Source organism: Mollisia scopiformis, assembly GCF_001500285.1.
Source record: "Mollisia scopiformis unplaced genomic scaffold LY89scaffold_8, whole genome shotgun sequence".
Lineage (NCBI taxonomy): Eukaryota > Fungi > Ascomycota > Leotiomycetes > Helotiales > Mollisiaceae > Mollisia > Mollisia scopiformis.
This window is the reverse complement of record NW_017263588.1, coordinates 395,355-417,435: the sequence shown is the minus strand read 5'-3', so window position 1 is coordinate 417,435 and position 22,081 is coordinate 395,355. Positions and strand designations below refer to the sequence as shown.

The following is a 22,081-nucleotide window of genomic DNA, read 5'->3' as shown; positions in this document are numbered from 1 at the left end:
AGGTGCTCACAGACGACCCTCGTCGAGATGATTGGTGACCCCAGGTTTGTGCAACGAGTCCACGTCCGTTCTGGGGACGAGTGAAGCTGCTGGGCTCACGAATGAGGCAATATGGAGGCAACCGAGGGCAGCTTCTGGTATGGTGAGGTGATGGCGAGGTCAGGAAGCTGCGTTGCGTCTGCGTCTGCTCTGCGTCTGCGTCTCGTTTGCGGAATCGCGGTGGTGGGATGTGCAGGAGGAGCAAAGTGGTACTGAGTTGAGGTGGTTCTTCTGCAGCTCTCAGCGCCAGGAAGAATCTCTAGCGCGATAACCTCGACAAAAGCAGAGCGAAAGACTGGACTCGACGGGCTTCAACTGGATGGACAGAGTCACGGCTGGACAACGCTCACAGTTCATATAGCGGTGAAATCTCTCAAGGAGGTCATGAATATATGCACCCAAGGCCTGGCTGCATATCCTTTTTCCACAGGGTAGTCGGACCTGGTCTATAATTGCAGCTGCCCTAGTCAAAACAGCAGCAGCGCAGCCCTTCCAGACCAACAAAATCCCCGACACATGGCGAACACCTCAGCCAGAGCTCGGAGAGAAGTTTCATCGTTGCAACCAACCACCTGGTCGACGGTTCACGCCCATCTCCACTTATTACACATAATTGCTACGCCCGTCTCGACGACGATCCATGTCTCGGAAAGCGAACGACGCATGAAGACTAAAGAAGCCAAAGAAGACCAAAGGACCGTCGCCCACGCCCGCACAAGCTGGTCCACTGGGCGATACGTACTGAAGATGTACAGATGTGTGGGCTCAAAGATGGGACGACGAGACTTGGGGGTCGATGCTGCATGACTGTGACGGGTGATACAGGATTATACCCAGATACTCGACAGCCCCGCGCCGTTCTATTTGTCAACGACGTCGACTACTGCTCATGCTGTTCCTGGGAATGCCGCTTCTAACGCTGTAAGGTGACGCTTCGCTCGCCCTCTGCAAACCCTGGCAATGCCAGTGAGTACTGACTGGTCTTTGGAACTCGTTCTGCAGCTGCTGCTGGCTAGCGAAGGGTGGTGATTTACCAGTCATGCATGAACTGCATCTCTAGTAGTGATGGGCTCAACGGTCGTGTCAATGCCTGCTGCTTGTCTGGCCTCGCCTTGCCTTGCCGCAGGGCGAGTAAGTATCCCAGGTTGATCCGATCACTCATTGACTTTGCCTCACGCATCAGATCAAATGCTCCAGAAGTATTCTGGAAGTACGAATACACTCGCATCGGGTCATCTTCCGTGCGTATCCTTGCCTGATGATTCGGTAGATCACGATCCCGTCGAGTATCGTGTCCGATCTCCCAGCTTCTCTGAAACCAGGTCTTGTCAAAAGCATGCTAGTGGTGGCTCTGTACTGCCGTCATATTCGCACTACTCGTGCTCGACCAATTCGGGCGGTGTTAGAGTTTTCACCATCTCGATCCCATGCGGCACGAGAGAGCTCTCTGTGCTTGCTATACATACTTGCTATTATTATTGGGTTTGCTTCATGTGTCATGACTGTTTAGTTCTTTTTATCTTATCTTAGCCTCCATTTCTGGTGTGGAGGGGTACCTAGGTTAATGCTTGATGCGAATTGATTAAAGCTGACCGAGCCAGCCGCTGGCACACGGCCAGCAGTGTTTCAGCAAAGCACATCATCCGTTATGTCTCCTCATGGCACGACATCATCCAGTTTCTTGGTAATCTCCACGAACCCATATTTGGATATGGGGACCATCATGTGACGACTATTGCTATTAATACCGTACAGAACCAAGCAACCAGCGTTAACTGCTAGGAGACTCTTCAAGGCTGGCTTCGGTCCCGAGCATCACTTGGCAGTAACAAGAAAGCATCATCCAGACTTCACATATCTATATCAAGGAATCTTCTGGATCTACCAGATATGCATTCATTCATTCATTCATTCATTTCTGATAACATTAGTTTTGTCCATTTATGATGCGCAGATGTGCGATTGGTGCAGCAGTGGCCTGGAATAATATTCCGAACCAGCGTCCACCATCTAGAAGTTGGATGTGAACATCTTGGGGAGCTGAGACTAGCCCTAGATAGCGTTGGTGCTTTTTAAGGTAGGGGCTACGGGAGAATCATGTCTGGATCCGCGAGCACCCGTGGCCGAGGCGAGTTCTTAGAAATCGTAGATGAGAATTTAGGTTAGACAAATCGTACGAAGTGCTCTGCATTATTCATCATTACTTTGAAGTAGCTTAGCTGTAAACATGATATGAACAAACGTAAATGTGGAGACGGTAGATACTTCCCCATGCAGTAACAATACAGATTTGCAATCTTACACATGTTGGTAGCAAAACGAGAGTTATGCCCAGGAAGAACCAGGCAGACCGCGAGAAAGAGAAAGATCTATAGATCTGTCATTTGATTTGGTACAGCAATCGATACTGATCGTAAATTCTGAAGTTGAAGAATTGCACCACGTATTTTCTTTCCCATGCTAGGTGACTTGATTTATTCGATGGCGATCAGCTCGGAATACGGGGATGTTTCCGACCCGTAACGCCGAGCAATGCAATGCAGCTAACTCCAACGCTATGCAAGAAAAACAAGTAGTAAAGTATCAAGCAATTGCTAGGCTTTCTAATGTATGTGTAACTTCTGGAAGTAAGTGGGATATTTGGTTCGGATCACGCAAAGCGACTGTTATGTCGCCGGGTAATCTCCCCGAGAACAATAAACTCTAGATTAATGTCAGCCATGATCAAGAAAGCTAGGCTTGCGAGACTGCAGGGGGGTGAAGTAACATCAATGTAGGCGAGACTGAAATCGAAATGAAACATGCCTTCTTGACTTTCTCGAAGTCGTCCTCCCGTTCTGTATAGTCTCTTATGATCTTACGTGTGTTAAAGTCCACATAGATTCTAGTGTCGCGGATGCGGACAAGAACTCCGTCGAGGCGCATGAATAATCGAGTGAGCAGAAGCATCCTGTCCGGCATAACGCGAACTTTGCAGGAGAGGACGGAGATACCGTTATCATCAAGCTCGCTCTCATAGAGCACGACCTCCTCGAAAAAAAGAATTGGATCCGGCCGCTTCAACAATTCTATTGGAATTGGTTTTGCTTTTTCTGTTTGGAATTCGAAGCCCTGTCCATTTATAACCGTGCCCTTGTAATCAGTCGTGTAAGACCAGTCGAATGGCTTCACGACCTCTTTGATTCCTTCGTGGGTTTTTTCTCTGCATCGTCGATCAGCATTTGGCTCATGTACCCGAAATCTGGATCACAACCTGCTGCTCGACCACTCTTGCGAATAAGCGACTTTCAACATGTTTTTGTCCGTCTTGTCGACTCTGTCCAAGGCATCGTATGCGTTAAACTCCAGCCGCCATCCGCTAGCAACGTGTTCGATCGAGACCATGTTGTCACCAAAGATCATCTCTGGGACTGGAATCCCCAATCGGTGGGACATTTCATCGATCGGCCCAGACTTCGAGATAGGTAGCTTTCGCGCGCTGATTTTGAAGCCTTTCTGTACGTGCGAAACTGTAGATCGGTCTACAGCATCAGGTGTTGGAAAAGCCTCCTCGATGGGTCCATTAAAAGCCATGTTGTATTCTCAACGATTCAGCGGTGCTTTGAGTCGAATGTTGGGAGCTTTTCTCTGCGACTGCAATGGTTGGAATATATTTTGAGAGACGAGGTTGCGCAGCCTGATGTCGAAGAAATAGTGGGGCACGAAATCGCGGGGACTTCGAACAGGGAAGGTTGCTTCGTCAACCACTAGCGCCAAATTAGGACCTGCTTGCCGGCATCAACACAGATCAGAAATCTGGAAAGATTCAACAAGACAATACTAACCAACAGCAGAACGAACATTGAGGTGCCGAAGACTTGAGCTCTCACCTACAAGTCAGTCATTCGTTTACCTTCTCAAATGGCAACTCAAGCGCTCGAGTCGCGCTTTGAGCGCATGTCTGTCAACGATGAAAATGATCCTGGTGATGGAAGCAAATATCAGAAATCTAAGGTATGTTGAACGAGTTAGATGATCTTTCAGCCCGTTGATGCGTCTTAGATGACAAGTAGCATTACTTCCGCCCAACTGTCACAGAATGCGAGTCGAGCCAATCTATTAAAGATCGCGCTGCAAAATCAAAACACTACAAGCACTATCGTTACTGTTCCCTCCCAGGCATCACAATGGCGTTCCTCGAACATGCCGAATGGAGCAGGATCTCCGTCAAGGAAACAGATGTCGAGCTCAATGCGAGGATCGGACGAGTTGACACGAGTCGAGCGAAAATCGAATCAGCTCTACGATCAACCTGCACCACCAAAACAATTCCATCTCGGCATGTTCGAAATCGGGCGACCTCTAGGGAAGGGAAAGTTTGGTCGTGTATATTTGGCTCGAGAACGTAGCTCAGGCTTTGTGTGTGCTCTGAAAGTTCTTCACAAGAACGAGATTCAGCAAGGCAAGGTCGAGAAACAAGTCAGGAGGGAGATTGAGATCCAAAGCAATCTTCGACACCCGAACGTATTGCAACTCTATGGACACTTTCACGACAGCAAGAGAATTTTCCTGATTCTTGAATTTGCCGGAAAGGGAGAGTTGTACAAACACCTACAACGAGAGCACCGGTTTCCAGAATGGAAAGCAGCACAATATATTGCACAAATGGCTGCTGCCCTCAAGTATCTCCACAAAAAACATGTTATGCACCGGGACATCAAACCAGAAAACATCCTTGTGGGTATTCATGGCGAGATCAAAATCTCAGATTTTGGATGGAGTGTTCATGCACCAAACAATCGACGAAATACCATGTGTGGTACTCTTGACTATCTGCCACCGGAGATGATCAAGCCTGGAAGTCAAGACAACTTCTATAATGAGAAGGTGGACTTGTGGAGTTTAGGTGTTTTAACCTACGAGTTCTTGGTTGGAGAGGCACCGTTTGAGGACACACCTGTGATGACACAGAGGAGGATTGCTAGAGGAGAAATGACAGTTCCAAGCTTTGTTAGCCCTGAAGCGAAAGATCTGATCAAGAGAGTACGTTGCCATCTTTCCTTAGAAAAGAGCACCACTGACTTTTCAGCTTCTTGTCTTGGATCCAGAGAAGCGGATACCTCTAGATCAAGTTCAAAAGCATCCATGGATTATCAAGCATTGCGTGAGAGGGGAGCGTGCTAGTCAAAGAGACTCGAAGTCAACCGGAAGTAAATCATCAGCGAGTGAGAGGGACGAATAACGAATTCATGACCAACGGTTGGCGTTTAGGTGACATAAGTATCAGAAAGCTGGGGGCATTTTGGGAGTTGGGAGATCATTATATTCCTTGTACGCCTACGCTGAACAATATATTCGTGACACAAATACCCCCTCGCTGTTCATACATATTGATACAAGGTCCCGCTCTACTATCTGTATATTTCGTCGAAGGGCCGTGTGTCTGAGAAGCACGAATCCCAGACCTCATTAACAACCTTCACAGCCTGGACATCATCTTTACAAGACGGTCTATTCATAATTGACTTCACTGCTCTGGCTCGCACACAATTCTGGTGCTGTTGTGTCAAAGTCCAGTTATTCCTCGTCCAGAATTCTCTCGACCATCTACACTCGCCGCTTAGACTCGAAGCTCGAATCTTTCAAAATAGTCAGCATGTGTTTCTTTGTAAATAGCTTCAAAAGTACCTCTGTGCACGCTGCATGCCTCAAGTCCGCCCAATCAACCTTCCATCTCAAATGATCCCACGCATGTACCATTTCATGCGCCAATGTATCCTCCAAATGTTTCCTATCCCTCATCTCATTCGCACATATTAATATTCCATGGTCTGGACTGAATCCGCCACCCTGCCTAACCCAATTCCCGTTTTCATCCTTCCTTGTCGGACACCGTCTACACAGCACATTTGTAGCATTCAGATCTCCGTTCAAAGCACTAATGTTCTTCCTCATGAATATGACCGTAGGGGAATATTGAAAGCACCAATCTCGCCACTCGTCGCAGCGCGCACAGTCTCGAGTTTCATTTCGGATATAGGCGTCTTCGCGGAAGGCATTTTGACCTTCAGAGGTCATGCGGCCTGTGAGGATGTTCCAGTAATTTGTCCACTTCGTGTTGGGATTGTAGCCTGTCTTCGCAGGGTCTTGGGATGGATCCGACACGGACTTGGGGGTACCATCTGACATTTTGGGACTGCGAGACTTGTTGTTGCGAAAGATTGGACGGCAGGGACGCTTTCGTGGGATTTGTCGTCGTTGAATTATCTCGTAACTTTTTTGCTGGGAGCTGAGAAGGCGGTGTATAACCTTGGCTGACTTAGGTTTAGCTCCCTATAAAATGTGACTCGGCAGAATGCCCCGATTTCGCTTGGACTTTTTAAGCCTGCTATGACCAGCGTCAGATGAGCAAGTGAGATTCATTGTAATTTCCAAGATACTTAAAGGAGCTAATCGAATGCCCTTTTAAATGCTCACTACTTTTGCTTTTACGGAGATAGCTTTTTCAACATGAAACCAAAATCACTCACAATCGTCATCAAACTGGGCGAGTACTCAGCATCAAAATTATTTCAGGGATGCGTATTGACTCATTGTTTCCAGGAACGAGTTCAATTGTTAATGAAAAGACACATGAACCTCTTATTTCAATTTTGTCACTGATTTGTGAGACTGCTGTAAAGCTCCACAAAGATGGACATAAAGTAATTATTGTCTCCTCTGGTGCCATTGGAGTTGGTCTGCGGCGAATGGACGTTGAAAAGAGACCCAAACACCTTCCAAGGATCCAGGTAATGTCCCTAACACATTCGTTGCATACTTACTGACTAGATGCTCAGGCTCTAGCAGCAATTGGTCAATGTCGACTGATAGGAATATGGGACACTCTATTCAGCCACCTACGACAGCCCATTGCCCAGATACTCCTCACCAGAAACGACATTGCCGATGTATGTTTCCTTGGATTTTGGCCTTTCTTGACTCCGGCTAACCTTACAAGCGTACCCAATACCTCAATGCCCAAAATACTTTTGCTGAGTTGCTTGAAATGGGAGTGATTCCTATCGTCAACGAGAACGATACTATTGCAGTCACTGAAATCAAGTTTGGAGACAATGACACATTATCCGCTATCACAGCAGCAATGGTTCACGCAGACTATCTCTTCCTCATGACCGATGTGGATTGTTTATACGACAAAAACCCAAGAACGAATCCGGACGCTCAAGCCATTGAGATTGTGAAGGATATTGCCGAATTACAAGCAGATGGTATCTCTCCTCTTCCATAGAATGAGACTTAGCTAACACCCCTCAAGTATCTAGCGCAGGTTCAAGTCTAGGAACAGGAGGAATGTACACCAAGATCGTTGCCGCCCGCCTCGCCACCTCCGCTGGAGTAACAACAGTAATAACCCGCTCCTCAAATCCGGGCAACATAGTCAACATCGTTCGATACCTACAAAGCATCAAACCCACATCCTCGTCTCCACGTTCGCAATCCCAATCACCAACTCCCACTTCCATAAAAACCATCTCTTCAAGCACAACTCTACTCGACGAACCTCTAGCCCGCTCCACCGCTTTGCTGACTGTAGAACCCCCTCTCACCGCTCCGCTCCACACCCGCTTCGTCCCCTCTCCTCATCCCATCCGAGACCGCTACTTCTGGCTCTTGCACGGTCTCGCCTCCCACGGCACCCTTTACATCGACAGCGGGGCTCACGAGGCCCTGAAGAATAAAGCAGGTCTGCTTCCAGTCGGGGTCGTCGATGTGGAGGGTCACTTTGCACAACAAGAAGCTGTCCGGCTCGTGGTTGTTGATCGCTGTCTGAGGACGCGACTAAGTCCAGGCAAGGTGTGGGAGGGTGCTGGGATAGAGGTGGGCAGAGCGTTGGTGAACTACAGTGCGGCTGAGATAGCGAGGATCAAAGGAGTGAGGAGTGGGGAGATTCAAGGGCTGTTGGGATATGCGGAGAGTGAGTATGTGGCGTTGAGGGAGAACATTAGTTTCTTTGAGAGGGAGAGTAGACCAGTCTCGCCGAGTGTAGAGCTCCAGGAGAATAAAGTTCTGGTGTGATGTTTCTGGAGATGTCAATTGGGGCGTTCTGGGATGAAATCAATAGATTGTACTGGTAGAGAAAAGGAGTTTGGTAGAGGATGCAATGTTTTCTGTATTCCACCACACCGTTGAGCTATTCAATGATACATGTATGCGTGACACATTATGCAGCAGCAAACTAAGCAGCCATCTGCTCCCATGAATGCAAGTCATCCTTACGCCTTAAACGCCTTTCGTCCCTCGGAAGACGGCAAAAAATTCCAGCTCCCTAACCATGCAATTGAGAATACTTTGAAGGAGGAAAAATGCAGACAAACAATCGATCATCTAGCATCTTTCGGACTGGAACTGCTTGCAGTAACGTCCTCAAATTCAAGCTCCCACTTGTCAACTTCAGCAAACTTCCTCGCAGCCTGTTTTAACTCTTTCCCAACCCTTTTCTCCAATTCCAGGCTATTTTCTGGACTATCATTTCCATCATCGGGTAATGGTGCCAAGCTATCATCAGGGTCTACCTCTTCATTCTCTTTATCAGACGTCTGATTGGCTCGACCATAGGTTCGCTTTGCATTAGGTTTTGGTGCAGGTTTCACTGGAGCTTTGGGCTTGGTGACTTTTCTGCGAGGTGCTGGGCGAGGAAGTGCTGTCGATGCCCGGCTTCGAGCACGTACATCCAAGTGAGAGAGCTCATCGTCATCTGGAGCTAGACCAGATACGTCAACCTCATCATCCGAGCTGGGAATAGAGAAAGTGTCTGCAGCTGGGCGCCGTCGCCTTCGCGGTAAGAAGGCTTGAAGTTGGGCTGTAGAGAGTGCGCTTGGAGGGGGAGCCTGTCGTTTGGGTTTGTGCTTGGCTGTGACCATAGACGGCCGATTAGGAGAATGTGTCAGGGAGGGTGGAGACGAAATTGGAGAATCTTGAGTCCTCGGCGGGGGTGTTCTGCCTCGCACAGGTCTTCTGCCTCGAGATGGAGCTCTTCTTGTCCTTGAGGGCAACTCAGGACTAGAAGGGGTCGGGCTGCTACTTTGAGGAGGTGCCATTGTCTCGCTGAGCAGCTCAGGTGTGTCAGATCGAGCTTCGATAGATGGCATGACTGGTTCTGAAGGCTCTCGCTCGTCCTCTTCCTCTTCATCGTTGAGCTCGCCAGTGGCGGGAATTGAGTCGTTAGCATCAATCTCGCCCTGAGGAGGCAACGTTGGGCTTGACCGGGGAACCTGTACAGCCGATAATTTGCGCTTCCTAGAATTGGAAGACGATACAGCAGACGAGGACGTCGTATGCCTAGTTTTGGACTGGTTCAAAGGTGTGGATTCATCGTCCGGGTTGAAATCATCCTCCTCGTCCTCATAGTCCAGCGGTGGCCTTTGTGCTTCCTGCCCGGTTCTCAAAATGCTTGCTTCTCGTTCGCGTCGTTTGAAGTTCCCAATCTTTATTGCTGATCCTACGTTTGGTGTGGTGCCTCTGTCCATTTCCAGTCCCATACTGCTTGGTACGACATTTCGGCCCATAACACTGCCCTCTCTTGGCTGCCTTCTAACATTGCCCATAACGGATGCGTTCTTTCGACGGACGCTGGTGAGGCCATTATCGTAGGCAAGATTCGATTCCACACTGCTCGATCGAGCACGACCAGCACCGCGACCTAGAATACTTGGTTGACGCGCCCTCCTCCTAAAGTTTCCAATTGCCAGTATAGACTGTGTACTCTCCCTTCGGCCAACCTCTACAGCGGGGCTGCTTGATCCTAAGTCAATATCGTCCAGGATCGGTTCTGCTTCCACCGCCTCCGTCTGAGCGCGATTTGGTGCCAACTCTTCGTCCCTCTCAACATCATTGTCATCCCCAATGCCGTTTCCACTCCTCTTGGACGACGATTCCACTGTGGCCTTTTCTTTTCCATTGTTCTTCTTGACGCGTCGCGCATTTGTAACAACTCCTTCTTCCGGATCACTGACATCGTACAAGTCGTCAAATGGTGCCTTTGGAGCTTCTGGGACTGCTCGCGCCGTTGATTTCGCGACTTTCTTCAAACGTGGTTGAGGTGCTGAAGGCGCGACTTTTGTCCGCTTGGGTCGAGGCATTGTTGCGTTGTTTGAATTGAATATCTGGATACTCATATAAAAACTACAGACAGAGTTATCGCATCTTGGGGATTTCGAGAGTTGGCCGTTCGTGGGGTTGTTCAAGCTGTAGCTGGACGCGTCTCAAAGTCGCGTGGATGTTTTGACTGACTAAGCGAGAAGCACCATCGTCGGAGTCCACACTCCAACTTTATATATAGTGTGACATGAATCCTTTCTCCTGTACAATGCAAATGAGATAGCGGTTTGATTACATCTCCCATTCTAAGCTTGTTTAAATTAGTCGAGCACTACTTTCCAAGTCCTTGAGGTCGCTGGACCTCCAACTTTGTGCTCCTACCTTTCAAGCTTGGTGTCCAGCATCAAGATCCCACTCTCATTCCTAACTTTGCATAGTTGCTGACTGGCTTTCTAAGCGTCAAGCTGTAGTCAGCAAATATCCCAGCATCATGAACTTCCATAACAATCAAGAACCATTTTCGCCGCTGCCAGTCTGCAAGTGCAACACATGCTGCTAGCACCCACATTCAAACATATCGGAGTTTCGTATGCTCTGTCTGTGTAAGAAGCGACTGGCAATAGGTTCTATGTAAATGCGTTGAAGCGTTCGGCTCTCTTTTCGACTGCTCTTCCTTGAGCTTCTATTATTGCAAGCATGAGCCATGCTCGAAGTACAGTCGGCGTCCACCGCCTTATTGTGGGACTTGCAGCCTCATAAGCATTCAGGTTGAGGTTTTGATGATATCTCTAGAAGGGAAGATTGTGAGAGATTCGGCATTTGAGGACACAGAATGCGAAACGTTGTGTAGAAAATGCTTGCAATGCAACCTGTTTTTGCGATACCAGTTCTACTTTCTTTTCGGTTAACCAGAATAGGTTTAGACTCCGAGCTCTAGAGCTCGCCGCTCGACACAATACATTGCTTTCATCTTCTTTTGTGAGAGATACTTTCGTATATAATCCCTGTTTACAACCAGAGCAATTTGCAATACTTCCTTACATGAAGTTCGAAACCAGTCTCATTAAATTCAATCGCATTGGTACCTGTTGACACCGACACTATGAGGCTAGTGGCCGAAATTGGGACTCGAGACATTTGAAGAGGTTTTCTCGGCTGCGGGCTCGCTGATTTCAAGTTACCGATACACTTGCCTATCCCTTATTCACAGCCGAGATCGAAGCTGAACGGTATTGCGGAACTTACATGACTGTGCCTGCATGTACTTTTTGGTGGTTGCCTGCTTCGTTCAGACCAGATCTTAACACAAAAGGGCCGCATCCCTCAAATGTCGAACCCATAAATAATCCATCGTTCAAACATTTCCATCAGGGAACCAGATTTTTCATCTTACACCTTTGATCACACTTCACAATTCTCATCATTTAAGGCATGTCCTCAACTCACGTTCTGATTATTGGTGGTGGAATAGGAGGTTTAGCTCTTGCCCAAGGTCTCCGAAAACACAAGATCACCTTCACCATCTTCGAGCGAGACCCGACTCCTGCTTCACGTGCTCAAGGCTATCGCATCAGGGTTGCAGGCATTGGGGCCGAAGCGCTCTACGGCTGTCTTGACGATAAACTCTGGGACTTCTTTGAGAAGAGCTGCGCAGCTATGGAATTTGGAGCGAGTTCTCTAAATGCTCTCGATGCCTCAAACCTTCCAACTCCAGGTCCACCAGGTGGTTTCGGAAAGGGATCTCATCGATATAGGAGTGGAAGTGATGTAACAGTGTCTTCGAAAGTGAAGCCTGCATATACTGTCGACCGAACTATGCTGCGGGCTCTACTTCTTCTCGGACAAGATGAGAACATCAAATTCGGGAAATCTTTCACGCACTACGAAATCACTGCTGAAGGAATCAAAGCATTTTTCGCTGATGGCACGTCCACTGAAGGCAGCCTTCTCGTCGGAGCTGATGGTATCTCATCTCCAGTCAGAAAACAACTCCTCCCCCATCAACGATACGTCGACGTCAACACCCGGGCTATTTTCGGCAAAACACCCATCACACCTGAACTCGAAGCAAGCTTCGCGGCTGAAGCAATGAAGCATATAACCATTATCAGAGACCCAACCCCCTTCCTAGCATTCCTCGAACCTGTGCGTTTCCAGCCAAACATCCCGCAAGCAAGCAACAATAGGCTACCTCAGATGGACAACTACGTGTACTGGGTATTCGCCGGTGCGACAGACGACATGGGGATGTCCGATGAGGACTTTCGCCATCTGTCGGGCAAGGAAGCGGCAGCTCTCACGAGAAAGTTGACATCGAAGTGGCACCCGACCTTCAAGCCTCTTTTTGACATGCAAAGTGAAGAACAAGCAGCTCCCTTGAGGCTGCTTTCCTCGAAGCCTCATAAACCGGACTTCTCTCCTAATTCCAGAGTAACATTACTAGGCGATGCAGTGCACGCCATGATGCCTGCTGGAGGATCGGGTGCCAACGTTGCACTTTCGGACGCAGCTCTGTTGGTGAACTTGTTGGTTGAGACCAAAGAGAAAGAGGAACCGGTTGGGAAGGAAGTCATGACGAAGTTTTGGGATGAGATGTGGGAGCTTGCGTTACCAGCAATTCAAGCAAGTGCAGAAGGAGCTTCGAAGCTGTTTGGCTTCGAAGGATTCGAGAGTACGAAAGAGGTTGATGTCTGAAGCGTTTTGAGACATCGATCTTCCATCCATATTTGATTTTGTAATGCGAATGTACCAATAAGAATCTCAGCTTCATGCTATGCTAAGTATTCTCGTGGGGAGCAAGCAGTGATCGCAGCCAGTGCCACCGAAGTTTCTAAATATATGGTAAAATTATATTTCATCTTAGTTTCTCAATTCATCTAAACAAGGATGTTACTGAATTTTGAGCGAATTATTTTGTTTAATATTGAAGTCCTCTCATACTGGGAAAAATGTTCGCTGGGGTTTTCAAAGCACCAAAGCACTGAAGAAATGTTGCCCGAGGCACTATGCAAAAAGTAAGTCATGAGCATAGCCACGATTTAGACGATCTTGTCGTTGATTGGTCTACAACGTGCAGGGGATCATTCGGTGAAGCAATGCAGGTTGCAATTCCTACCTCGAGCCTTGCGAGTGAAATTGGCCTGAAATCCCAAGATCCTCAAAATCAAAATGTTCTTGGTCCTGGAGAATTTATCGAAATCACGCCGCTCAGATATCCAAGAATGGCAAGAAATTCCAGACTGAGCCCGTTTGCTGCTGTTTGGCCAGGGAAAGGTCCAGCAGTAGAGGACGATTATAATCAGCCCGATGTGCCAGCTCGACTTATTTACCAGGAATTAGACCCTCTCGATAACTGCATTCGTCTACTCCGAGTTAGCCATCGGGGATCGTGGGGACATCTTGTGACAACACTGCACATCGTCCCCTTGGAAATGGCTCCAACTTACTATGCTCTCTCATACCACTGGGGCGAATCATCTCGTCATGATCAGATATTCCTTAATGGATACTTCCGAAAGGTCACCAAGAATCTTGCCATAGCATTGCGACAATTGTACGATTTGCAACGAAATTCGAAATTGAGACGAGGATCGTACATATGGATCGATGCCTTGTGCTTATAAGTCGATTGATACCGAACAAAACACCTCAGAAACTTGAGGGTTTGACCTTTGTTTTCTGAGGGTTTTCGTTTCGTGCTAGTCGGATCCGGAAATGTAGCCTGAGCCCTAAGCACGCTTGTGGGTCCAGCCCATCCCTCATCCGGTCACCGAGTATGCAGCCGGCATTGCATTAGTAAATAGCTATTTATAAGTAGACGTGAAAGTACTGATGGGTTTCGGCAGCTTTAAGTCTTGTTCATTCCAGGAAATCTGTTACCTCAGTATTATTATGAGATTCCCACAACTCGATTAATCTTCAAGTACTTGAGACTATACAGTTAAATATCGCTCTTCAACTTCGCAATACAATTTCAGAGTTATGTCAGACAAGTGGAACTCTGCCTTTCTTTCTTGCGCTTGGAATAGACGTTGGTTTCCTGATTGTGTAGGTGATTTCTATTTCCTTTGGTCTTCACGTTCGAGCTGTTGAATGGGTGCCAACTGGTAGCAACGTAGGATGATTACGGGAAATTCTCATTGGGAGATGGGGATATCCGCCTGCTAGATCTTGAACCCGACCAATCAGATCAACCTATTAGATGTACAACGTCAATAGGTCGTGCTACGGGATGTGTCAACCAGTATTACGCACTTTCATATACATGGGGATCTAGGAACGACATGAAGACCATCATCTGCAACGGATCCGTAATCGAAGTCACCAAAAATCTCTTCGACGCTCTATTCTCTTTCCGGCGAACCGACATGCCTACTCGGCTTTGGGTCGATGCTCTTTGTATCAACCAGCAAGACAATGACGAGCGCACAAGAATGGTTAAAATAATGACAGAGATATATCGAAATGCGTCATACGTAGCTGTTTGGGTTGGACCTTCGACATCTTCAACGACATTGGCGGTAGAGTTAATTCACAGTCTTGAGGCGAAGTTCTCAGATTTCAAGTCTGTAGCACTAGGAACAACTCCATGGAGCGAAGTTGAAGCAATGGGTCTACCACATCCTCTAGATTCCCGGTGGAAAGTCTTGGATCAATTCTTAAGCCATCCATGGTTCCGACGTGTATGGACCATCCAAGAGGTTTCTGTGACAAGAAAAGCGGTCTTCTGTTGTGGGCCGCACAAGGTTGATTTCGAAACCCTTTACATGGCTGTCGTTCTTACAGAAGCGATATGTTTCAATGGGCAACGAAAGCAACTTTATCGTCTGGGTTACAAACGAGTAAGGAGATTAAACAAGTACCGCCGCGCTATCAATGCACCAAAATATCATTTGCCTCTTTGGGAGCTTTTATGGATGGAGCGAACCGCTCAGGCGACTGATGATCGGGATAAAGTATTTGCGCTCCTTGGTCTCGCATCAGACGTCAATATGGAAGCTTCAGATGCTATAATTCCTGATTATACACTCGATACAGCCGAGGTTTACACTAAAACCTTCCAATGGATAGCCAGGAAGACCGACACTTTGGATTTTCTTGCAATAGCTGGGATTCCACCGCAGCCTACCAAGTATTTGTTACCTTCCTGGGTGCCAGACCTGAGCTTTGTATTGATGACATTGCCATTGAACCTATTAGGGATCGGATCTGCATACCCAAAATGCGACAATCAAAGCAAAGGACGTAGCTTGGGCTATGACGGGATAAAATTCATAATGCAGGGCATCTTTATTGATAAGGTGCTTGTATCTGGTAAAGTTCATCGAGGATCCCCCGAAAATGAAGATGCCCCTCCTGAAATTGCGATAAAAACCTGGATGGACATGTGTTCGGACTCTTTTGGCAAAAGGGGTTTTCATGAATACCCAGCCTCTGATTGTCATCATTGGAAAGAAGCGTTCGATCGAACTCTTGTTGGAAATCAATGGATAGATGGCAGTGTACTTGCTGCTGAACACGAAGACGACTACCACGCTTGGATTAAATTGATGCTATTGTATCGAGCGTGTTATCCAAATGGCCGTATACCGGTACGTCTTTGGCCACCTCCAGACGTACCTCAACCAATCGACACACTTTTGTTGGATCGTTTTAATCGGATGTGTTATGGCCGTTGTCTTTTCATTACCGAGGCTGGATATATTGGCGTCGGCCCAGAATCTTCTACGAAAGGCGATTCTGTCTATATTATAGACGGAGTCAAAGTGCCCTTGATACTACGTCCTAAACGTTGTTTCATTGGAGACGGCCAGCATGCTCCTTTTGCAATTAGCAATATGTGGCAATTAGTAGGGGAAGCATATGTACATGGCATCATGAATGGCGAGCGATACAAAGAAGATAAGATTGAAGAGTTTCAACTTTCGTGAGGTTAGTGGAGGCTTTCTATCAATTTTGCAATAATGCTATGCTTGAGAGCTGAATCCTGTACTTCTCTTAAACTCGGAATTAATACTGCAAAAGAAAAAAAAGAAAGGGGGCGGGAACAAAAGGTTAGACAATTTATAATTTATCCTGAGCTATTGGTTATATTATTCCTTGTTTTCAAAATTGAAAATAAATTGATATAACGGTTTGTGTTAATCCTGCCTTCATGTCACCCTGGATACTTTTTATTTAGTGCTGTAAGCATCCTCTGCTTCAGGGTTCAAAACCGGCTCCTTTCACAAAATTGAAAGACTACAGGGAAGAGAATTTGGCAGCAGAGGAGGACATGTTCACCTTTTCGGGGCGGGAGGGGGGTGGCCGCCAAAAACGGCTCCCACACCCTGAGCCGGGATGGGCCAGCCTGCCAGCGGCTGTGTAAATACCTTGGAGTCATTCCCCGTCTTCCTACTACTATAGTATTGGCAAAGCCATGGTACGCGCCCTGGTAACGCGAAAGAATAGCAGTGCGCTATCATCATGGATATCGGGGGCAGGTCTGTTGGTGATGAGGATGCAAAGTTGTAGAGGAAGGAATTCGCTAGGCGAGTTCACTAGATTCATTCGGGGCTGCTCAGTCAAGATTCATCACAGGTAAGCACCGGAACCCGTCTTAGCCGGCCCGAGGATCTGCCGTAGATTAATGACTTGCTGGTTTCTTTCCTGCGGAAAGATGCACTCTGCTTATATTTCGATCGATACCGAACGGAATGCCACAGGAACTTGAGGTTTTGACCTCTGTTTTCTGAGGGGTTTCGTTTTGCTTCGCGTCGCCTTGCCTATTCATTTTCTCGATCTACGCACCCTTGCTTTGAAGTGCGCGAATTTCAATTTCGCGGCCTCACCCCGATCGGAGGTAGCACAAGATAAACCTATTAAATCTAAAATGAAGCTTTTTCCACTTGTCTGTATTCCGTTAATTAATCTCAACCTCGTTGACTATATCTCTCTGTATTGCGATTGCAGCCCGTGTAGTAATGTTTATAATAGACTCTATTTGATATATTGATAAGATCCTATGCATTAATGCCTATTTACAGGCCTTGATACAGGTAGTCCCACACTCCCATGCCGGAATGTCGATATAAACGTTTCTATTTCCGTCTTTGGACCTGAGAAGTCGCTGCCTTAACTTGAGCTGAGCCCTGAGCCCTGAGCTCTCTGAGCAAGTCGCTGAGTCAGCCGGAGTCTCTGGCGCTCCCTCAAGATCAGTAATACTTTCCCTGCCGTCTATTTGGAGATTTTGCTAATGCTTTGCTGCCCTGAACACAGCCACTTTTTCAACCTATCAAAATGGTGGTGACGTCAAGCAGAGAATCGGTTCTGGCTCACCTTGACAATGCTGCCCGCAAAGGCGATTTTGGATCCCTGCTAGCGGGGGCTGCACGGAACGACGACAAGGCCACCGAACTTCACAATTCAACTTCATTGTTTACGACTTCATTCTGCCACAAGAAGCGGTCCTCGAACTATTGACCTCAAAATACGCACGATATCGCTTTGTTAAAAGCGTCGACAAATAGTTCTATATAGTTTCAAAGGCCTTGAAAAACGGCACTATACTTCTTGGAGGGTGCCAATATCTGGTGCTCCCCAAGAACTCGTTACTCTTCATACGAGACGAGGTGGAATATTTCTAGCAGCAAGTACTACGGTATTGGAATACAACATCCGGTGCCTCGCATAGGCGAGGTATTATGGAAGGCCAGGCAACACCAGCGCGGCACTGCGGTTGTGTCGAGGGTTCAGACCGCTGGCGTGATGCGAAATCGCATGAGGAAATGAACCATACCAAGGTTCCGTCTGTCGATGAGCAGATAATTTCATGCAAGGCCAGACACATCCATCTCGCCGACATAGATCCTTGGACGGATGGGTTCATGGTTGCCGGTACGCTTGTGAGCTGTTATGAGATTATGCATGGACGGGACTGAGCAAGGGAACGGTCGTGGCTAGCTTCTCTCGGCGACAGTGCATTGATTGAGGGTTTATTACTAAAGTAAATGACTTCTGTGCCTGCTGGGTTTCATGAGACTCATGCAGCGGCAAAACTACGCCGAAGAAATGGTCATATTGCGGTTTAAGCCACACCTGAAGAAGCAGGAGGGTCATGCATGCAAGCAACGCAAGGCAGAATCATCTCGGCGCAAGCTGTATTGATGGGAGGGTATGGCTCCAGAGAATCTTGAAATTCATGTGACGGGGAAGTACGCCGAAGAAAGATCATGCTAATGTTCAGTCTCCTTAGCCCTAGCTAAGAGATTCATGCAAGGCGTAGCGTGGCAGAATCGTGTTGGCGGCAAAGTCGCGACGTCCATGGTTTGATTAAGATATAATTATAGGGTCATATCTTAATTTAACTTAATCATTTCTCACGCTGGCGTCAGCTAAGAAGTACATGACTGTATGAGGAGGTGGCACTGAGGGATTTATCATTAAAATGATCAAGCCTGTATCGAACAAGTTGCAGTAATCTATTATCCCTAAAGCTCCTTCCACGCTTCTTATATACTTATAGAGATGAGTGCTTAATAAAGAAATCTTCTCGCTGATCACTCGGTACCAGAATCCACATCTGAGATCGTATTAAGAGCTTATTTGAAACGATACGCGCATTAATAGATATAAGAGTAGTGGTTTCATGAACGCTACTGAGTTCAATCTCAGTATAATAAAAGGCTTCCAGTGGGATTGCGTAATCAGGACTGTTGCGATAGCGCTCCATCAGCAATTGGATGTTGGCAAACTTCAGCAAGTAAAACGAAAACCAATAATAACAGAAGCTTACATCCTTGCTGGCACAAGGGAGACCTTGGCGGTGTGGAACTAATCGTGGCCATTGTACTGCGCTGCTTGAACGGAGCTGAGTACAACTACAATATACAAATCATACCGAAAGATCCTTCACCAAACAGAGCAGGAAAGCCAGGCGAACATCTTGTTCTTCATCGTGAATAGATCTCCAAAGAATGAGGACCGACTATCCTGCTCAAGGATCGATTACATAAAGCAAGACAAGCAGCGGAGACGGTAGGGACGAAGTCTGCTATGCATAGTATTGTTTCTGCAGGCGGACCGTGGAGCCTCTTTGTCGATACATCTAGCGAAGCCGACATCTCAGCGAGTGCAGAAGCAAGTCTTGGCCGACATGCCATCTCATGTCCTTGTTCACGTGAACCAACGAAGGTCGAAGGTCGAAGGTTGAATGTGAAATTCGGAAGAGTCTAAAAACTATTGCTCCTATACTCTGAACGCAAGAACGCGGTTCATTAGCCGACAATCCCCTCACAACGACTCCAATCGGCCGGGTATGTTTTTCTCCGACTGTTCTTGCTATAATCCTCCCAATAGCAGCAGCCTAGTCGATTGAAATATCCCAAATCGTTCCTTTTCTGGTATAGCAAAATCAATCCATATGTGTACCACCTAGTCGGCCCTTCCCCAACCCCATTGTTGAGTGACAAAAGTTCTAGTACCATGAGCTGAGAGGGTTCGAATGATGATGAGAGCCATTGAGCAAGTCGTTGTTGTCTCGCAGCTTTGTCTGGTCTCGCCCTACGATTGGACAGCCCAGATATCCCGTAGTCGATGTCATTTAGATCAACTTCGCTTCCATGAAGAAAATCCGGACAACTGACTACTTCAGCCGAGGCATCGAGGTAAATCTTAAATGAAAACGCCTTTCGTACATTAGGCGGCATTATTAGCGTTACAGGACGGATAGTAGACGATTTTTCAGCCTCGTAACATCGTTGTTCAAAAATCCGGAAAGGCGTCATATATCCCTTGAAATAGCACCATGTCGTACCCGAGATCTTCCCTGTAGAGAACGTACATGTCGGCTTGACCTTTCCTTGAGCCATCTGCTGATCCGATCTCCGGCTTGATGCTCCAGGTGAAAAATTGTAGAGTAATGCGAAATCGAGTCGAGGGCAGGCTGAGCTCTGATTCAAACGCCAGGCCGTGCCAAAGGAGGCAGGCGTAGTGAACACGTGCATCTGGCTAAGGACAGGATGCTGTACAAGTAACCGCTCAGCCAGTTGATCCTCTAGCTGATCCCTGGTCCAATATGTCCCTGCAGAGCCAGGGGCAGTATTTCCCAGTCGCAAATTGAATAGTTGCTGAATGCCGTACACACGGTCCTCGTCTCGCTTGGCAGTGCGGCTTTTCGCGGCAAGATATGCCGCGATAAAATTACCAGAGCCAATTGCAGATATACCCGACTTGTTCATGAGATCAAGGATAGTTCGCCAGGACTGGGGTGCGGGATCCTGAAGGGATTCATCCCACTCTCTCATACGGAAGTCTAGGTGAACGAGATTACCGAATTCGAACTTCGCACTAGGATCGTCGGCTCCCATCCTCGTCACTCTCAATCCTTCCTGAGAAAGGAAGACGGCGTCTACACGGAGGAAAGTCTCTTGTAGGGTCCACAATGATGTGAACCATGGATCAGAAAAGAATGACTCCAACATTTGACATGCGTTCTCGATGTGGTCTCGGAAAGGGGCATATCCTGATGGCTTGGGTCCGTTGAGCACGTCGTAGGTAAGATCGGTAATGGCAGAGTGTATCCTCTCCATCTGAAGAGAAGGAATGGAACCTATCCAGGCAAAGGTCCTGATTGCTTTCGAGAATATAGCCACTTGACGACCTCTCTCGGAGTCAGAAGTTGGCTCACCCTTTCTTTGGTCAAGACAAGCAACATCTACCCAGACAAACTCGACCTCGGGCTCCATCACCCTTGAACCGTCAGGACCTGGAATAGACCACCACATTGTCGCTTGCCGGATTGCCTCCAAGAACTGCTGAGTCGTGAACCGCGCTGGGTGAACCCTTGGGATGTCCCATGGGATACCCTTCACGGGGATGCCCTGCACTTCTGGTCTTTCTTTGGTGGGGCTATCGGCGAGCTTCCAGCGACCCCATGTGTAGGTAAGGATGTTGTATGCTGGCTTCACGGCCTTTCCGTACTTAATTCCAGGCTGCCACTCGTATGATGTCAATGTCGGTACGTGGAGAAGGCGTCGAGGCCAGGATCCAAGTGCCTTTTCCTCCTTCGCGACTCCGGCTGAAGCGGCGCTCATGTTGCAGCGAAACGGTATTAAGAGAAATTCTGTGCAAAGCCTAGTTTAATACCAGGTGAGGAGCGTTGATATCCGAGAAGCGCTTTAAGACATTGAAACAAATATGATGGAAAATTTCGAGTCTTTCCGTTTGTAGTATCAAGCAGAAAGGTGTTAGCGTTCTAGAAGGTTTTGTTGAGGGGGCTCGTACTAGTACAGACTATTAGAACGTGGTTAGTACATACCAGTTGCAGAACAGATAGGGTTCGGTTGTGTTGTTACCTCATATGATGCATGCGATTGCATGCGATTAGACGCGATGTGGGATCAAGTTAACTGAGAAGCTGGGAGAGGGAAAACAGCCTTTTATTCATATTAAAGGGAAGCCGGGCCAACCTGCTTACCTCTGTTCGAACCTAGATATACTTCAAATCATGTAATCAGGTCCGCGTGGCTTTAATCGGCAATATTTCGCAATGATTGGTCTTGATGTTGTCCACAAGAATGAGCGAGACAGCGCATAAAACTGCAACCTACTGTTTCAGGATGTTTGCTTCATTGGATGTGATCCCGGCGCCCTCGAAAAGCGTATCGCTCCCGTGTCTATAATTAACAGCAGTCACTGGTGATTGGTCGTAATCAAGGTTACGATTATGGTCAACACGGTGCACAAGGCTGCAGCTCGCTGTTTTGGGACATGTAGTCGTTGCTTTGATAAACGATTGGATCAGGGGTTCGTTACACGTCTTCCTTCCCGGAATTTGCATCAAAAGATTTGCTGGATTCTGAAACGTACTCTCGGCAAATCAATCTCTACGAGAAAGTGCCTCATTAATCTACATCGTCCAACTTATTTATTTCCAGTGAGATTGTACTTAGTGCTCACCGGTTTTATGGAGCGCTCGAGCTGC

The 22,081-nt window shown here is 47.4% G+C and overlaps 9 protein-coding genes across 9 annotated transcripts; 5 read left to right on the top strand and 4 right to left on the bottom strand.

Moving 5' to 3' along the window:
- Positions 1-2,622: 2,622 nt before the first annotated feature.
- On the bottom strand, positions 2,623-3,612 carry LY89DRAFT_695826 (TIP41-domain-containing protein; the record flags this gene model as incomplete). Its single annotated transcript, XM_018216788.1, has 3 exons — positions 2,623-2,742; positions 2,845-3,241; positions 3,293-3,612. 3 exons carry the CDS (start codon positions 3,610-3,612, stop codon positions 2,623-2,625), a joined length of 837 nt encoding a protein of 278 aa, XP_018073541.1.
- Positions 3,613-3,845: 233 nt separating this feature from the next.
- On the top strand, positions 3,846-5,386 carry LY89DRAFT_642138 (threonine protein kinase). Its single transcript, XM_018211741.1, has 3 exons — positions 3,846-4,032; positions 4,081-5,061; positions 5,108-5,386. The coding sequence occupies exons 1-3, from the start codon at positions 3,940-3,942 to the stop codon at positions 5,258-5,260; spliced, it is 1,227 nt and encodes a 408-aa protein (XP_018073540.1). The 5' UTR covers positions 3,846-3,939; the 3' UTR covers positions 5,261-5,386.
- Positions 5,387-5,429: 43 nt separating this feature from the next.
- On the bottom strand, positions 5,430-6,216 carry LY89DRAFT_581551 (uncharacterized protein; the record flags this gene model as incomplete). The annotated part of the gene is made up of 2 exons (XM_018209115.1): positions 5,430-5,657; positions 5,707-6,216. Coding segments are annotated over 2 exons (738 nt in total), but the record flags the coding sequence as incomplete, so codon positions are not given.
- A 188-nt stretch (positions 6,217-6,404) lies between these two features.
- Positions 6,405-8,185, top strand: LY89DRAFT_479560 (glutamate 5-kinase). Its single transcript, XM_018207832.1, has 5 exons — positions 6,405-6,565; positions 6,622-6,809; positions 6,858-6,968; positions 7,019-7,289; positions 7,337-8,185. The coding sequence occupies exons 1-5, from the start codon at positions 6,529-6,531 to the stop codon at positions 8,095-8,097; spliced, it is 1,368 nt and encodes a 455-aa protein (XP_018073538.1). The 5' UTR covers positions 6,405-6,528; the 3' UTR covers positions 8,098-8,185.
- Positions 8,186-8,402: 217 nt separating this feature from the next.
- Positions 8,403-10,160, bottom strand: LY89DRAFT_581568 (uncharacterized protein; the record flags this gene model as incomplete). Its single annotated transcript, XM_018209116.1, has 3 exons — positions 8,403-8,765; positions 9,339-9,890; positions 9,960-10,160. The coding sequence occupies 3 exons, from the start codon at positions 10,158-10,160 to the stop codon at positions 8,403-8,405; spliced, it is 1,116 nt and encodes a 371-aa protein (XP_018073537.1).
- A 947-nt stretch (positions 10,161-11,107) lies between these two features.
- On the top strand, positions 11,108-12,865 carry LY89DRAFT_683106 (FAD/NAD(P)-binding domain-containing protein). The gene has a single exon (XM_018214643.1). It carries the CDS (start codon positions 11,551-11,553, stop codon positions 12,811-12,813), a length of 1,263 nt encoding a protein of 420 aa, XP_018073536.1. The 5' UTR covers positions 11,108-11,550; the 3' UTR covers positions 12,814-12,865.
- Positions 12,866-13,032: 167 nt separating this feature from the next.
- On the top strand, positions 13,033-13,764 carry LY89DRAFT_683105 (uncharacterized protein). The gene is made up of 2 exons (XM_018214642.1): positions 13,033-13,481; positions 13,566-13,764. The coding sequence occupies exons 1-2, from the start codon at positions 13,125-13,127 to the stop codon at positions 13,740-13,742; spliced, it is 534 nt and encodes a 177-aa protein (XP_018073535.1). The 5' UTR covers positions 13,033-13,124; the 3' UTR covers positions 13,743-13,764.
- Positions 13,765-13,970: 206 nt separating this feature from the next.
- LY89DRAFT_716765 (HET-domain-containing protein) lies at positions 13,971-16,337 on the top strand. Its single transcript, XM_018218288.1, has 2 exons — positions 13,971-14,166; positions 14,238-16,337. Exons 1-2 carry the CDS (start codon positions 14,101-14,103, stop codon positions 16,047-16,049), a joined length of 1,878 nt encoding a protein of 625 aa, XP_018073534.1. The 5' UTR covers positions 13,971-14,100; the 3' UTR covers positions 16,050-16,337.
- Positions 16,338-19,352: 3,015 nt separating this feature from the next.
- Positions 19,353-21,538, bottom strand: LY89DRAFT_479382 (uncharacterized protein). The gene is made up of 2 exons (XM_018207831.1): positions 21,453-21,538; positions 19,353-21,390 (listed from the first exon to the last, which is right to left on the bottom strand). The coding sequence occupies exon 2, from the start codon at positions 21,189-21,191 to the stop codon at positions 19,374-19,376; it is 1,818 nt and encodes a 605-aa protein (XP_018073533.1). The 5' UTR covers positions 21,192-21,390; positions 21,453-21,538; the 3' UTR covers positions 19,353-19,373.
- Positions 21,539-22,081: the final 543 nt, after the last annotated feature.

Excerpts from the sequence above, each read along its gene's own strand:
- LY89DRAFT_683106 (XM_018214643.1), top strand. The coding sequence starts at position 11,551 with ATGTCCTCAACTCACGTTCTGATTATTGGTGGTGGAATAGGAGGTTTA.
- LY89DRAFT_479560 (XM_018207832.1), top strand. The coding sequence starts at position 6,529 with ATGAAACCAAAATCACTCACAATCGTCATCAAACTGG. Across the intron at positions 6,566-6,621 it reads CACAATCGTCATCAAACTGG|GAACGAGTTCAATTGTTAAT; the intron begins GCGAGTACTCAG and ends CATTGTTTCCAG. Across the intron at positions 7,290-7,336 it reads TGCCGAATTACAAGCAGATG|TATCTAGCGCAGGTTCAAGT; the intron begins GTATCTCTCCTC and ends ACACCCCTCAAG.
- LY89DRAFT_642138 (XM_018211741.1), top strand. The coding sequence starts at position 3,940 with ATGGCAACTCAAGCGCTCGAGTCGCGCTTTGAGCGCATGTCTGTCAAC. Across the intron at positions 4,033-4,080 it reads GCAAATATCAGAAATCTAAG|ATGACAAGTAGCATTACTTC; the intron begins GTATGTTGAACG and ends GATGCGTCTTAG. Across the intron at positions 5,062-5,107 it reads CGAAAGATCTGATCAAGAGA|CTTCTTGTCTTGGATCCAGA; the intron begins GTACGTTGCCAT and ends CTGACTTTTCAG.
- LY89DRAFT_479382 (XM_018207831.1), bottom strand. The coding sequence starts at position 21,191 with ATGAGCGCCGCTTCAGCCGGAGTCGCGAAGGAGGAAAAGGCACTTGGA.
- LY89DRAFT_683105 (XM_018214642.1), top strand. The coding sequence starts at position 13,125 with ATGCAAAAAGTAAGTCATGAGCATAGCCACGATTTAGACGATCTTGTC. Across the intron at positions 13,482-13,565 it reads CTCTCGATAACTGCATTCGT|TATGCTCTCTCATACCACTG; the intron begins CTACTCCGAGTT and ends GCTCCAACTTAC.
- LY89DRAFT_716765 (XM_018218288.1), top strand. The coding sequence starts at position 14,101 with ATGTCAGACAAGTGGAACTCTGCCTTTCTTTCTTGCGCTTGGAATAGA. Across the intron at positions 14,167-14,237 it reads GACGTTGGTTTCCTGATTGT|GATGATTACGGGAAATTCTC; the intron begins GTAGGTGATTTC and ends GTAGCAACGTAG.